This window comes from Maniola hyperantus, chromosome 1 (genome assembly GCF_902806685.2).
Source record: "Maniola hyperantus chromosome 1, iAphHyp1.2, whole genome shotgun sequence".
NCBI lineage: Eukaryota > Metazoa > Arthropoda > Insecta > Lepidoptera > Nymphalidae > Maniola > Maniola hyperantus.
Window position 1 is genome coordinate 13937350 of NC_048536.1, and position 16068 is coordinate 13953417.

The window sequence follows — 16068 nt, forward strand, 5'->3', positions numbered from 1 at the left end:
TCAATTTGAGAGGTATATAAATTGTATAAAATTGGAGATAATGATGCACCTTGCATAAGGCCTTTACTTGTTGAGTTAGGTCCATGAAGTATATTATTATACTTAACATAAAACTTTCTGTTATTTAAAAAATTTGATAGCCATTTTAACATTTTTCCAGGAATGCCAATTTCATGAAGAGAAGTAATAATCTGGTTTAAATCAACATTATCATAAGCACCTTCTATATCCAAAAATACACATACTGCAGCATCTTTTGATAACTTACAGCTTCTTAAATCCGATACAAATGATGTCAAACTCTCATTAGCACTTCTTCCTTTTCGGAAACCGTATTGGAATGTTGGTAATAATTTATTTTTTTCTGTAAAATAATCTAATCTCAGTTTTAGCATTTGTTCAAATAATTTTCCTATGCATGATGTTAGTGATATTGGTCTGTATGAATTACAATCAGATGAAGATTTATCAGGTTTTAAAATCGGTACTATACATTGGATCTTCCAACTCTCTGGAACACATTGATTATCCCATAGCCTATTAAATATATCAAGTAAAGCTAATTGACCTAATTTATGCAATTTTTTAATCATTATATATGGAATGTTATCTAAGCCGGGTGTAGAGTTTTTTCTTGATTTAAGTGCTATATTAAATTCTGCAAAAGTGAAAGGCTTTAAAAGTAACATATGCTTGTCAGAATCATTATTAAATTCGAAAACAGAGGTATTTAACGTTGTGTTATTGTTATCATGTTTAAATTTTGAAATAAAATCGGGAATCCATACATCATTTTTATGCTGTGGTGGGTTTTTAATACGTTTAAACATTTTCATATAATTCCATACTCGAGTAATAGGAGTATATCTATTGAATGTTGAACATAACTTGTACCAACTATTTTTCTTAGCATCCTTAATTATTAATTTTTTTTGTGCATCCAATTGTTTATAATTAATGTAATTTTCCATCAACCCATTTCTTTTATATAACTGTAAAGCTTCTCTCGAATTTTTAACAGCAACTTCACAGTTTTCATCCCACCAAGGAGCAGGAGTTTTAAAAAGTCTAGGACCTTCAATTTTTACATAAGGAACGAATTCTTTTCTAAGAGTATTTAAAACTTCACAGAACTTATCATAAGACTGTGAAGGATCTTTTTCATCAAAAGTTATACCTTTAAAGTATTCCTCTGATTTTGCATAATATTTGGTCCAATCTGCTTTATGAAATAGAAATTTCTCTACTTTGTCATTGACAGAATATTTAGATGGAACTAGGCTTAATTTTGTAAATGTTGGATAGTGGTAACTACCCAAAGGATCGTCACCCACTGACCATTCACATAGAGGTGCTAGTACGGGACTCACCCCTGTCACATCAATAGCAGAGCTATTTGCATTAGGTCTTTGTACTGTAGTAGATACACCTGTGTTTAACAGGCATAGGTCATGTTCATCAAAAATTTCAAACAATGTTTTGCCTCTTGAATTTGTACAACTGCACCCAAAAGCAATATGATGCGCGTTAAAATCTCCTGAGACTATACAAGGTTTTGGTAAGCTAGCAATAATATTTTTAAGTTTATTAATTCTACAATAATTGTTATTTTTAGGTGGACAATAAACACATAGAATCGACACGGAACCAATATTAGTTTCTAGAGAAATTGCTATGGACTGGACATCTTGATAAAATTGTGTTGGCAATATTTTATATTTTAATGTATTTTTTAATAAAATGCCTACTCCACCATGTTCATTATTTGCATTTTTTCCTACAAAATTATATCCTGAAAATCTAATAGGATTACTTGTATTTTTTTGCCAGGTCTCATTTAATAGCAAAATATCAATATTATGTTGTTCCAAAAATGTTTTAACCAAGGGTTTCTTATTGTTAATACTTTGGATATTATGCTGCACAATAGTTAGGTGAGAATCCATTATATTTTATTTAAATGTTCTAAAAATGTTTCTTTGATTTGATTAGTAGTCTTAATATTATTAGAGTTCCCTATTGTAACCAAAGTGTTTACTATGGCTCCTAAAAGCTTAGAGTTATTTACAATATCATTGTGTGAAATTTCTGTCTTTGTCTGTGTAGTTTGCTTAGGCTGTGAGTATGTAGTTTGGCTTTTTTGATATGTCTGAGGGCTCTGAGGCTTTGGGAGTGGAGGGAAACTCGCACTACTTATTTGAACTACTTTTGAGTAGGTTTCTTTTTTGTTCCTCTCCATTCTCGCTGCCTTTACAGGACACGTTTTTGATATTGCAAGATGCGCACCCCCACAATTGCTGCACTTCAGTGTATCCGTCGTGCAGTCCTTGTAATGGTGCTCACCAGCGCACCGTGAGCATATTTGCTGATTTTTACAAATTTTCCCATAATGGTTAAATTTCATACATTTAAAACATTGCATTAAAGGAGGAACATAAGTGAAAACTTTGTATCTCCAGTTGTCCAAATAAATGTACTGCGGTAGACTAGTACCGCTGAAAATTACACTGATAGTGGACAGAGGAATTAGCTCCTCTCCCACTTTTTTCAAAAATCTCTTTACACCTATTACTTCACTTTCCGAGGAGAGTTTATTGAATAGTTCCTGATTGCTAGATTCTTTTGGAATGAACCTAACCACCCCTACCCTTTCCACAGAGGACGCCGGGATGAACGCTCGAAGTTTATAAACTGAAAGGCACTCGTGCTTCAAAAAGTCATTAGCCGCTGTCGCTTGTTTGAAGACAAGCATAATTTTAGTAGCGTTTATGCGCCTACTTTCACTTACACCTTTTACTTGTTTAAAATATTTGGATACCACTAGGGGATTTTTGTTTCCTAGTTTGATATCTTCTGTGCTTTCTACGTATACAGGGAATTCTGAATTGGTACTAGTATCGCCGTACGCCCGGCGATACCCTGGTTTTATAAATGGTTTGTATTTTGCACCATCACTTTCAGAGGGTTTCTCCTTTTGCATTTTCTTCCTCTTTTTGCCCGCTGCTGGTTCCAAATCACCGCCGTCACTATCTGACGGCATTGTACCACAGTTTAACGAAAACTATTTACAAAATAATGTACTATTTACACTCAAAAACTATATTTTTAACAATTTTCAATTAAAAAGCGCGCTTCGCGTTTCCCGCCAAAAACGCAAGTCCCAAACGCTACTAACAATAATTACAAACACAGACCAATAACATATAGATTACAAATTACAACCATTGACGTACAGAGCAGTACACAGGCGTACAACAAAATGACATGACGACCAAAGAGAATACAGCTTTTTTTCTGGTCTGTGGAATACGGGTTCCTTGCGGGATCGTCATTTTTCTGAAGTTAGTCTGAGTTTTTCTGAGCTTGCGGGCGACGGCACAGCCCAGCACCATGCACCTTGGATGAATGAATCAATGTTATTGGTCTGTGGAATGAATGATTAGGTACCTCTATGCCATGCACAGTATGGCACAGATAATAACATATATATAGGATAGGATCATGGACCTTGAAATGGATAGGATCTAGATAGTAGATAGGTAATCTATGGGATCTAGGATGCAAAATGACAGACAAACTGCAGACCAAGAATCAAGAACTTTATCTGTGGTAACGGTAACATGAGTCTAGTGATGTACCTATTTGTTTACTCGGTTTATCCAATGTAGTGAATAATTAAACTCGGCTCAGGTTGATGATAAATCGATGGTTTTGTTACTAGGTACACATATTTTAAATGAACGTCACCACAGCACATGAGTAGATATTCCTACAGAGAGCAAGCTTCCTAACAACGTTCAAAATTTTATACCTATTCTTATAGGGTTGCCACTTGTTGCAAGATAAAAATAGATAAATAGGTATATTGTATAGTATAGATTACAACATTGTATAGTAAGTATAGATTACACATAAAAATATTGCATAGATCACAATAAAGCCTAGAGCTATTTCCTGTATTATTTCCCATATACTGGATAATTAGCTGAGAGTACCTACCTACTGAGAGTTATTTTCCCGCTAGGGAAGTTGTTTCCAATCACGCCAATCTGTGTTTCAACCAATCTGCCTGCTCATAGTCCACCGACTGACTAGACTTAGACATGGTAAGGTAACAACAAAATATAGTTAAGTAACTACAACAGATATTTTTACAATCTTTTATGTGTTATTTAAAATAATTTTTCTTTGTTTGAAGCTGTTACAACATTTTGAGAAAAAATGCGTAATCGATTATGAAATTATTGATTAATGCCTCGTGTTTAGTTATCGATGTTCATTCGCTTCATCACCCACCACATCACTAATTTAGTTTTTTTGTTGCAACTTTACAACACAACACAACACATTACAACAACTCGGAAGTTTTTTTAGAATCGGTGTTTAGAATTTACTATGATGTTTTGTTGAAGATTACAAAAAATTATTATGAATCATAAATGTTTTTTGTGTAATTTTCAGTTGTGCGATTGAAGTTATCACAATTTTGTTCAATTATGGATTCCTCAAGAAGAACTAACTCCGAGGAGCAACGGTGTGTTCTAGGTTTACAAGATTTAAAAATATCCAACAAAGACGAAAATGATACTGAGCAAGCGCACTCTGCTTCTACTTCCAATTTAAGTGCTCAAGCGAAACCTAGGCCCGTCGGTGCGATAGAGAGTTTTACTTTAGAAAATGCTCCTGTAAATCGTCAAGATTACAGTTTTTACGAGCGATCGAATGTAATAGCGTCTTCGAAATTCGCGACTCCCAAGCGAGTAGAGACCATAGCGTCGATCAATAAACGCGATATTAACACGACAGCCCTTCCGGCGAGCCCTACGCGATCTATAGACTCTATTTCGCAAAGGTCGCTCAGTTATCAAACGGAAGATTTGTACGAAATACCAGGAAATACAAACACTCAGTATCCACCGCCAGTGTACGAAAACATCGAATATTACGGCGAGCAACAGTTACCGCAGCCCCCGTACTACCACCAGCTGTACCAGAGCTCGCCGCTCGTCGCCGACGGGTACTACAACACCCGGTACAGCAAGGCGCAGCCTCAGGTGCCCGTTAATAACAAAACTAAATTAAATCCACTGCTCTATGAGAATATGCTTTGTCCTGAAAATGATAAGATCGACTATAAAGTGCAACCTAACGTGGACCAGCAATACATGCAGCAAGGCTCTGTACCAGGACCGCAGGTGCCCAACACCACAATAAACAGGAGTAGTTCTCAGAAACTGCTGAATGATAAGAGCAAAGTAGACAAGGTGCCTCCCCCACCACCCTACATCTCAACTGATAACTCTAGTAGTGATTATACTATTATGAAGTCTGCACCACCAAAATACACTAATGTCAGTGCTCTTTTAAAAAATAATAACTCTGTGAGTTTTGATGACAAACTTGTGACAATTCCTTCCACAGCCATTTATGCATCAATTGCACCAAGTGCTCAGAGACCTAAGGCAAATATTGCTACTGAGGTTCAGGGGGCTGTCATTGCTCCAAAATACTTCCACCCAAAACCACCACCTCCAGTGGGGAACGGACTGGGGAAAGTGAAGCCTGCTGTTAATGGCAGTTACATTGCCAACCCAAAGCCTATCCCCAACAGAATGCACATAGTTGAGGATACCAACGGCTCAGACTATGTTTGCATGACTGGTGGATCACCCGCAGCTGCTGTCGCTGCAGCAAACAAGGACAATGTGTCTCTAGCATCAGAATCAATAAGTTCTCGTAACATGGCATCTATGTGTTCACCCGTGCAATCTCCTGCTCCTAGTCCTACTCCTAGCTCGGTCTCCCAGTTGTCTGGAGGGTCGCGAGGGTCTGGAGGCCGTGGAAAGAGCCTCCTCCCTTACAGTATCACCCCTCCACGGCCACCGGGGCCTAGCGAAGCTCAGCGTAAAATAGAGGAATTAACACGACAGCTTGAAGAAGAAATGGAGAGGCAGGATGAGGAAGGAGAATACTTTGGTAAAGACCTTTGAACTTTATGAAATATATTATTTCTTGATTCCTATTTTTGACAATTGCATGTTAACATTTGATCTTTGAACTTCTGTAACCTATTGTGGAGTTTACCTTTTCAGGCCGTGCAAATTATGACAATTTTTTTTTCAACTTTGATACTGACTACATACATTCCTGTACTCCTGAAGGATAATGTACTTTGTCAACTTTCTAGCATTATTTCCTATCTTTCTTTAGTTGTATCTTATTTGTATATATTTGGTTGTATCTTAAAGTAGTTTTTCAGGGCGGATGATGTGATACCCCTTGTAAGCAATCACCACTCGTCTCTGCTGGTAGACAGCCTGGTATACTTAGACTAATGATGTACAGTAAAGAGATAGCGGTTTGTAGAGCATTGTCTCTGTCTTTGAGACTGACAAAACGTCACATAGGTATAAGTGACGGAGACAATGCTCTACAGAACTGAAATCTCATTCTAAAGGTTGATTTACAATATTTCCTGCCAGGTACTGTATTTTACAGTCTTCATAAATTGTTGCTCCTTCCAGGTATATGTCACACCTGTGGTGCTGGAGTCACGGGTGCAGGCCAGGCATGCCAGGCTATGGGCAACCTTTACCATACAAACTGTTTCATATGCTGCTCATGTGGCAGAGCCTTAAGAGGCAAGGCCTTCTATAATGTTCACGGAAAAGTTTATTGTGAAGAGGATTATCTGGTATGTATTACTTACTTTAACTTAATTTATTTATCCTCAATTTGATGTGTTTATTTATTTTATTTTTACTTTTATTCCTCTTATTTGCCCTCTATTCCTCTCTTATTTACTGTTGTATTTTTATTATTATAGGTACATACATATAATAAAATAAAATAAAATAACAATAAAAATAAAAAATAAAAAAAAATACATATTATATTTTGTGTATTTACTTTATTTAATTTGTACACCCCTTCCGCTTCTTTAATTTTTATTATATCCTTTACCCTGAGGTTGCCTGTAAGAGATCGCTATTTTAGCGATAAGGCCACCTGTTGTATTTGCAAACATCTTTGTTATATATTTTTATTATTTTGGTGTACAATTGATTATTTCTTTTAGTACTCCGGATTTCAACAAACGGCAGAGAAATGTGCAATATGTGGGCATCTAATAATGGAAATGGTAAGTCACATCACTACCCATATTATGAATGCGAAAGTGGTTTATTGGCTTGTTGGTTTGTCCTTCAATCACGTCGCAACAGATGGACGTAATTTTGGATGGTTAAAGACCTGGACAGTGAAAAAAACCACTTTTTATTCCAGAAAATCAAACAGTTCCTACAGGATTTTTAAAAACCTAAATCCACGCAAACGAATTCGTGAGCATCAGCTAGTTGTTAATATTCTGTAATTTATTTATTGCATGAGGTAAACTAACAATTCATAGATATATTGCAGTCCCTTATAGATAATGTTTTAATGTATTATTTTTGTAGTGCACATGGTTATTTGTATTTATGTACAAGCTGATAGCTGTTAGCTCTTATCAATTGGAATTATCTGTTCCCATTTTAGTAAACTTTGAACTTGTTTAGACTTAGACTTTATCTATACTAAGTTACACATTTTGTGTGAAATTTTATCAGTCTTTACTGAAGGTGACTCCACAAATTCAGGCAGGCAAAATTATATGTGCCCGCTAGGTAGTATAATAGATTAACTAATCTTGATTATCAACTCAGATTAGCATTCAGAGACTTCCCTAGAGGTAAAAACTCCATGTATTTCAGCTATATACTTAATATAATACACACCTTTTCTTTAATTAAAAAAATATTTCCAGCGTTGTCAATTTGGTATTTGACTATATCAAAAATAAATTATTTCTCAGTGATTATTTAATAGAGGATCTTCCAAAATAGGTAAAATCCACGTCTTTTGTTAGTTTTAAGTGTAATAACTATTTTAAATTATCGATTAATCACGATTAACGTCACATTCCAGTATTTCATAGAATCTCGCTTACTAAGCGCAACGTTTGGATAAAAAGTCACTGATTTGACTAGTTGTCAAATACTAGGCTGCTGGGCTGTTCGATGGATTCTCAGCCTGTTTGCCTATGTAACAAGAGCTTCCTTACAGATCTTCTTTCTTTTCTTTACAGATTTTACAAGCAATGGGGAAGTCATACCACCCTGGTTGTTTCCGCTGCTGTATCTGCAACGAGTGCCTGGACGGGGTTCCCTTCACTGTGGACGTTGACAACAAGATCTACTGTGTCAATGATTACCATCGCATGTTTGCTCCCAAGTGTGCCAGCTGTGGTAAAGGTCAGTGCACTTTGATAATTCATAACACATGCACACAGTGGTAAACTGTGGTAGCCTAGTGGTTAGGATGTCCGCATTCCAATCGGAGGTTGGGGGGTTAGATCCTGGGCACGCACCTCTAACTTTTCGGAGTTATGTGCGTTTTTAAGTAATTAAAATATATCACTTGCTTTAACGGTGAAGGAAAAAATCGTGAGGAAACCTGCATACCTGAGAGTTTTCCATAATGCTCTCAAAGGTGTGTGAAGTCTGCCAATCCGCACTTGGCCAGTGGGGTGGACTATGGCCGAAATCGTTCTCACTCTGACAGGAGACCCGCCCTCTGTAGTGAGCCGGCGATGGGTTGATCATGATGACACACAGTGGGGTACCACAAGCTGTACAAATATACATTGTTAGCTAAGTCAGTCAATGCCAATAAACCAAAATGTTAACATTTTTTTAGTTCTGGGCAGAATGTTTTTTTTATTTTATTCCATAAGTTAGCCTTTGACTGCAATCTCACCTGGTGGTAAGTGACAATGTAGTCTATGATAGAAGCTGGTTAACTTGGAAGAGATATATCACTAAATTTTTATTGAAACCAAAATCCATACTAATGTTATAAATGCGAAAGTGTGTCTGTCAGTCTGCTAGCTTTTCCCGGCCCAACAGTTCAACCGATTTTAATGAAATTTGGTACAGAGTTAGCTTACACCCCGGGGAAGGACATAGGCTCGGAAAATTGAAGGGTTCCCACGGGATTTTTTAGAACCCAAATCCACGCGGACGTAGTCGCTGGCATCATCTAGTAAAATATATAGTCCAAAACTGTACACATTTATTAGCCAGTTTCTTGGACCAATGGGGCTTGTTTTTATTAACAACTAGCTGATGCCCGCGATTTCGTACGCATGGATTTAGGAATTTTCCGGGATAAAAAGTAGCCTATGTCCTTCCCCGGGTTGCAAGCTACCTCTGTACCAAATTTCGTCAAAATCGGTTGAATGGTGGAGCCGTGAAAAGCTAGCAGACAGACAGACACACTTTCGCATTTATAATACTAGTATGGATGATATTTTCCAGGTATAACTCCTGTGGAAGGTACGGACGAGACGGTGCGCGTGGTGTCGATGGACCGCGATTTTCACGTGGACTGCTACATGTGCTGCGTCTGCGGCATGCAACTCACTGACGAGCCCGACAAGCGCTGCTATCCATTAGCTGGTACGTGAACGAAATGTATTATCTAATCGTTTTTAGGGTTCCGTACCTCACAAGGAAAAACGGAACCCTTATAGGATCACTTTGGTTGTCTGTCTGTCTGTCCGTCTGTCTGCTTGTCAAGAAACCTACATGAAATTTATGAATGAATGATGAAATTTAGCAGGTAGGTAGGTCTTATAAGGGGGAAAATCTGAAAAAATCAAGTGGGGTATCATATGAAAGTAATATCATACCTGTGCATTCTAAAACAGATTTTTATTTATTTTTATACTTCATAGTTTTTGAATTATTGTGCAAAATGTCGAAAAAATACGACTGTAGTGCGGAACCCTCGGTGCGCGAGCCTAACTCGCACTTGACCGGTTTTTACTCTATGTGTCTGATACAAACTGCTAAGGTTTGGAATGCCCTTCCGGCGTCCGTGTTTCATGTATAATCTACGTACCTTCAAAATAAGAGTGAATCTCCGCGCGCGCTCCAACCTAAACCTCATCATTGCTTTTTTAAGAATGATTGTCGTCAAGTGCAAGCCTATCAAATAATAAAAAAAATTGCAAAGGTGGTGCTCTCAGTGGCTGTATCTCATGAACAGTAGAGATGAAATTTTCACACAATGTCTCATCTGTTGCCGCTGTAACAACTAATAATGAGAATTTCAAAATGGGCACAATGAAAATAAAAAAAATGTGTGATTTTTGTAAGATGGGTACAGAATAGTGTGCAAGTTCAACTCGCACTTGACCAATTTATTCAAATATACTATTTTGATTGTTTTCAGGCAAGCTAATGTGCCGCGCCTGCCACCTGTCCACCATCGGCGCGGCCACGGGGCCGGGCATGCCGCCCGCGCCGCATCTTTCGCCCGCCTCCTACCAGTATATGGGCTAAACCGTCACGTCATACCTCTGGCTTCCAGAATGTTGTGTGCTTTTGCATATTAGTGATGCAAAACGCTGTGATTTTTATGAATTGTTAAAATATTTGAAGACTATGTGTAGTCTTCATTGTAGTGAAACTAAGCGAAAACAATGACTGGCAAATTAAAATCCGCCTGCAGTTTATTTCACTACGAATTGCCATTATTGACATTTGACAATAAAGATAGGTGTTCCTTGGTACAAACCTTGGTTGGTGAATATGTAAATGTGTGGTAATCAGCCTCTCTATGTACTACCTACTACACTGGATTGACCATTCCAAACAAACATTCTTGATGACTGCAACTTGCTTTCGCATATATAACTTTGATGGCCAGTGCCATATCAAGTATGATAGCTTCATAGAACATGATTTTTGTTTGGAATATCTGTTCCATACATTTCATTCAATGATTTTACTACGAAATTGTATTATAGGACAGAGTTATGCATACACATTGTGGCTAATTCCTTTGTACACAATCTCTAAACTAAACTAAAATATCACGTCTAAATCTATTGCTATCCCTGTCATAATGTTGCTTGCGGAAAAGGAAAGCACTAGATTTAGACCTGTTAATTTAGTTTAGTTTAGAGATTGTGTACTAGAGAATCGGCCCCAATGTCTTGGTGCATTGAGACTACAGATAGTGATCAGAGTAAGTCATTGAAGTCTAATAGCAGAGTCTATTGTGGTGCTCTGGTCTGGCATGCACTACACATGACATGCATTGTAACACAGCACAACACTAATGTATTCGCATGTGTCATAACTTCGCACATAAGTATATTGCAGATAGATTTCTGTGCTATGGTTATGGACTATGGTATGTTCAATAAGGTGAACTTTGTTGGTGCAACATGTGGATATTAGATCTAAAACAATAAGATTATGCAGTCATTAGGACCTCTGTTAAGAGTTGCCAGCTATAATCACTACTATTGACTCTTAAAATTAGCATAATGGATATGCTATGTTTGAATATTCTGTTTATGGAAAATTTAGGAATGTGCGAAATTATATTATGTTGATTAAAATTAATTATAAGATGTAATAGAACAAAGTGAAATGTTAAAGTTTTATTAAATTGTTATAAAAATTATAGAGAGAGCCAGCGCGTGCCAGACCTTCCTTATTTTATGAAAGCTGAAAGTTTCTCTGTGTATTCTCCCCAACACTGGGAGAAACTTTTGTTAGGATGTTTGTTTGGATTATAGTGGCTTTGGGAGATAACAGGTACTAAAGGTATATATAATCTTACGTCAAACTATAAAGTCTAATTTTTAAATATTTTTTTTGGAGTAGGTAGTATTAAAAATCACATCATCGCCAGACGCTTAGTGTCGTGGGAACCCCCGCCAGATACCCTTAAACGTTAATAATTTATTAAACTTTAAAGGTGTCTGGCAGGGGGTTGCTACCATACTAAGTGTCTGGCAATGCATGACGTGATTTCTAATACTATTCTGAAGAAAATATAAAAAATAAGACCTTCAACTTTAATATAAGATGTTTTACACCTTTATTACTTGTTAACTTTGGGAGCCACGATGATCCAAACTAACGTTCATCCCAATATTGGGGAGAGAAACTTTCAGCTTTTATAAAATAAGGAAGGTCTGGCACATGCTGACTCTTAGGCCATTAATATAAGAGAACAACCATGTTTTCTGGACCTAGATTGTCACATTGGTAATAAATTCCATTGATTAATTTCGTTAAAACTGGAACAAAAAAATTCGTATTAAAAAGTCACAACTCACAAAATCAAATGGTTCAATTATACTTAAGAAATGAGAGTCGTCCTCAAAAAAATTCATAATATGTGAATACATAATATGCTCAATGTGTAGCTATTTTGATGTTAGAACAACATTTTACTACCTAATAAAATGTATGTGTGAAGTGACTCAATTTAGCTTTAAATACAAGGTATCCTTCGACAACTTGATGTATAGTGTAAGTGGCAATGGGACTGTTGGTTAGTTGTGGTGTTGAGTAGAGATGTGTGACTGAGAATTAACCTTTTGTAGATTATATTAAATTAATTAGATTTATTGTATGCATGATTATTAGATAGGTAATGATATAATCAAATGTAATTTAATGGAGCCAGAAATGGTTTATGCCTACAATTTATATGTGATATAACAATAATTTGCGCTTATTTGGGATCCTTGAAGTCAGGAGGGAATAATAAATTAGAAAAACTACATTTTTGAATAAGGTCTCAAGTTGCATTTTTTTGCATAATAAGTAAACAGTATTGTCGAAACAACTTCTATTGTGTCATCTGGGGAAATAAAATTGATTATTTTTAATATCTTTAATGCATTTATTAATTTTATTTTCATACAAGAGACGGCACATCTGGCTCTATTAAGAACTACCTTCTTACTATATTTATACCTTCTTGTGATTATAAACTAGAAGAGAAATAGCACCATTGTAAACATTCCAGTTATGTGCTGTCCAGTTTCGTAGGTACTTACTTAATTGTTTTTAGTTTATGATGTCTGTACATTTTGACAATTGAAATGTGTTTATCCTAGTTCTTTCTATTAAATAAAAATAATTTTGTTAAATAATACTTTTGTATTTATATATTTTTAACAATAAATATTTTAAAACTATAATTATTTCGTATAAGGATTTTAAGATTTCCCAGTTCATTTTAGTTAATTATACATAGCAAACGACTGGCTTTAAAAGTTTTAAGAAACTTCTAATATATTTCAAAAAGAGGTTAATTTACATTTTTTTAACCCTATTTTTTATATTTTTCATTTCTGTCTTATATCGTTGCATTTCATCCATGACTTGTGTCTTTCTCTCTTGTATTTGGGTCTGGTAGTGTTGCTTACTTTCCTGAAATCTATCTTGAATATTATCCTTCCTTTCTTGAAGCATCTCCTTAAGTCTTGTCCTTGAAGGGACTGGTTTAATCCATCCAAATGCTGTCAGTCTATTTATAGCATATGTGGTTGCACCTTTAAGATAACAAAGATATTTAAAAACTAGTATTTGAAGCTATCAATTTTTTTTTGTCAGGTCACTACTCTTTCAGTATTGTCAGAGTGAGGGAACTCTTTTTTTTTATCTCTGTTTGATCCTGAATCGACAATATGACAAATGTTAGGCTATTTTGACGTAAAATCATAGAAAAATTTGACTACATTAGGGCTACCTATGTCAAATGTACTAACAAGTGACATCTGCCAGTGACGTTGGAGCCTCGAGAATTGGAGCATTTTGTTAGAAGTTCCCTAACTGTTGTGAACTTTTATATTGCTTAGAATGCAGTTGTAGCAAGTCTTCATTAAGACCAAGCAAATATTTTGATTTGAGGCCTGGTCTCTATGTCAACGAATTATAACTTTTAAAAACCCTATTGAATTGTTTTTGTGTTTTAAGAAGTTTGAACTTCTTACAGTTAACAGTCCAAGGTTACTGTCTAATAAGATATTAACTCTGGCTCATAGCTCTGGCTTTGATTTGTTTCATAAAATATTACACTCTTCTTCTACATAGTTTAAAATTTACTGGATGTCTATGACTTCATCTGTGTGGATTTAGGTTTATAAAAATCCCAAAGGACATGATTTGCCAGGATTAAAAGTGGCATATCTATAATGGTGATTTTTTGCATAACTATAACATGCAAAAAATCACATTGATGTTGCTCCATTGTGGTTTGATAGAAGAACAAACATACTTTTGCATTTATAATAAATGGGTAGTGATTATATTACCAACAGTTACTGCATATCGCAAAGGTGTTATAAGTTTATAACAGGCCAGTGCAAGTGCAAAGTATCCTGCACCAGTCTCCCGCAATGGTGTGAGCAGTTTCTCACTTATGCCCATTGATTCCATTAGGTTGACAACATCTACTCCACTGCAAAGAAAATAATCATTTAAATTCATACTTCCATCCATACTATTATTATAAATTTGAAAGTGTGTCTGTCTGTCTGTCTGCTAGCTTTTCACGGCCCAACAGTTTAACTGATTTTGACGAAATTTGGTACAGAGTTAGCTTACATCTCGGGGAAGTACATAGGCTACTTTTATCCCGGAAAATCAGAGTTCCCACGGGATTTTTAAAAACCTAAATCCACGCGGACGAAGTCACGAGCATCCTCTAGAAGAGGAATAAACATATTGTATTGACAATTTTTGTATGGAAAATCACACAAAGAACCTTAGCCAATGATTGCTCAGTCACTAGTTGAATAACATAACAAAACATAGTATTAACTAATGACTTGCAGTTTCATAGGTATTGACTATTGACTGATGAATGATGATGCAATAACATTAATGTTATGACTATTAGTAACTATTAATTCAAAACATGAACTTTAACTTGAATACCTTTAAAGACAAGCGTAAACAGGCAAATGTGCTCAGACCTATCATTGCTTTCAAATAAGCATGATTGTTGTAAAGTGCAAGCCTATTTCATTTGTAGTTTTAAAAAAACATAATCTGTAAACAGCAGTCACGGGAATTGTGACTGGGCTTTGCCTTGATTCTTTATGAAACACTAGATGATGCCAGCGACTTCGTCCAAGTGGATTTAGGTTTTTTAAAAACCTGTAGGAATTCTTTAAATTTGCGTGATAGAAAGTACCCTATGTCCTTCTCTAGGATGTAAATTTACTCGGTACCAAATTTCTTTAAAATTGGTTAAACTGTTGGGCAGTGAAAAGCTTTACAGACAGACTCCACTTTCGCATTTATAATATTAGTATGGGTAAGTATCACAATACTAGACCTGTGTATAAGTAACAAGTGGTCATTATTCTAATGTGGCAGGCGACCAGTGCCAGAATTTTTACTGAACATGAAACTTACCTGCTCACACAGTAGTAAAATCCGCCAAACCATATAGCTGATGTTGTCATATGTACAGGGAGAAGGACGTACCAGTAGTCTTTATACATTTGCTTAAACCTTTGTATGAGACCTGGTTTCTTCTCTGGCTCTTGCGGGGTCTTAGGATCGCCAGATTGAATTGTACATTGCCGAACGGGCCTTGCTAATATTCTACATTCCTTTCCCACTAATAAAGGTCTGTCTAAAATACTATTTTGATATCGTACGCCGTTGCAGAAGAGTCTTACAGGACAGTGTTTTCGCACACTCCATTTCACCGGTTTGGTTATGTTTCGAAAAAACAAATTACTTGTATGTAAAATTCTAAACGAAAGAGCCATTTTTGACTTGACTAACTACACTAATATTGAATCTAGAAATTACCAAGCTTTATTACACATTTTCAATGCAACAATAATTCTTATTTTTGATTATTGTAAAATAATATGCACTTGACATGTGTTTGACACATTGACAATTATTGTGAATTGACACTGACAGTGACACAGCAGTGTTATTTGCTTTCTGAAAAATGCATTACCGAACAATCTCCTTCGTGCCTTCTCCATAAACGTGACACTGGCGAAACACTCTGTGCCCAGCTGGCACACCTAAAAGCCAATAATTGGGAATTGAAAAATGCATTACAATGAGACTACAATGCACAGATTGTAGTTACTAGGTAATATTATTTTTAATTAATAGTTAATTATTAATTGTAAAAGGAGGTGGTTCTCAACTCGGCCCGTTTTTTTAATGTGGGTACATCGTT

General features: G+C 36.0%; 2 protein-coding genes across 2 annotated transcripts; one reads left to right on the forward strand and one right to left on the reverse strand.

The window, feature by feature from the left end:
* Positions 1-4315: 4315 nt before the first annotated feature.
* Positions 4316-10522, forward strand: jub (LIM domain-containing protein jub). The gene is made up of 6 exons (XM_034968854.2): positions 4316-5976; positions 6525-6694; positions 7079-7141; positions 8126-8291; positions 9357-9497; positions 10276-10522. Exons 1-6 carry the CDS (start codon positions 4497-4499, stop codon positions 10383-10385), a joined length of 2130 nt encoding a protein of 709 aa, XP_034824745.1. The 5' UTR covers positions 4316-4496; the 3' UTR covers positions 10386-10522.
* A 2204-nt stretch (positions 10523-12726) lies between these two features.
* On the reverse strand, positions 12727-15777 carry LOC117985476 (uncharacterized protein C18orf19 homolog A). The gene is made up of 3 exons (XM_034972211.2): positions 15276-15777; positions 14168-14313; positions 12727-13405 (listed from the first exon to the last, which is right to left on the reverse strand). The coding sequence occupies exons 1-3, from the start codon at positions 15635-15637 to the stop codon at positions 13167-13169; spliced, it is 747 nt and encodes a 248-aa protein (XP_034828102.1). The 5' UTR covers positions 15638-15777; the 3' UTR covers positions 12727-13166.
* Positions 15778-16068: the final 291 nt, after the last annotated feature.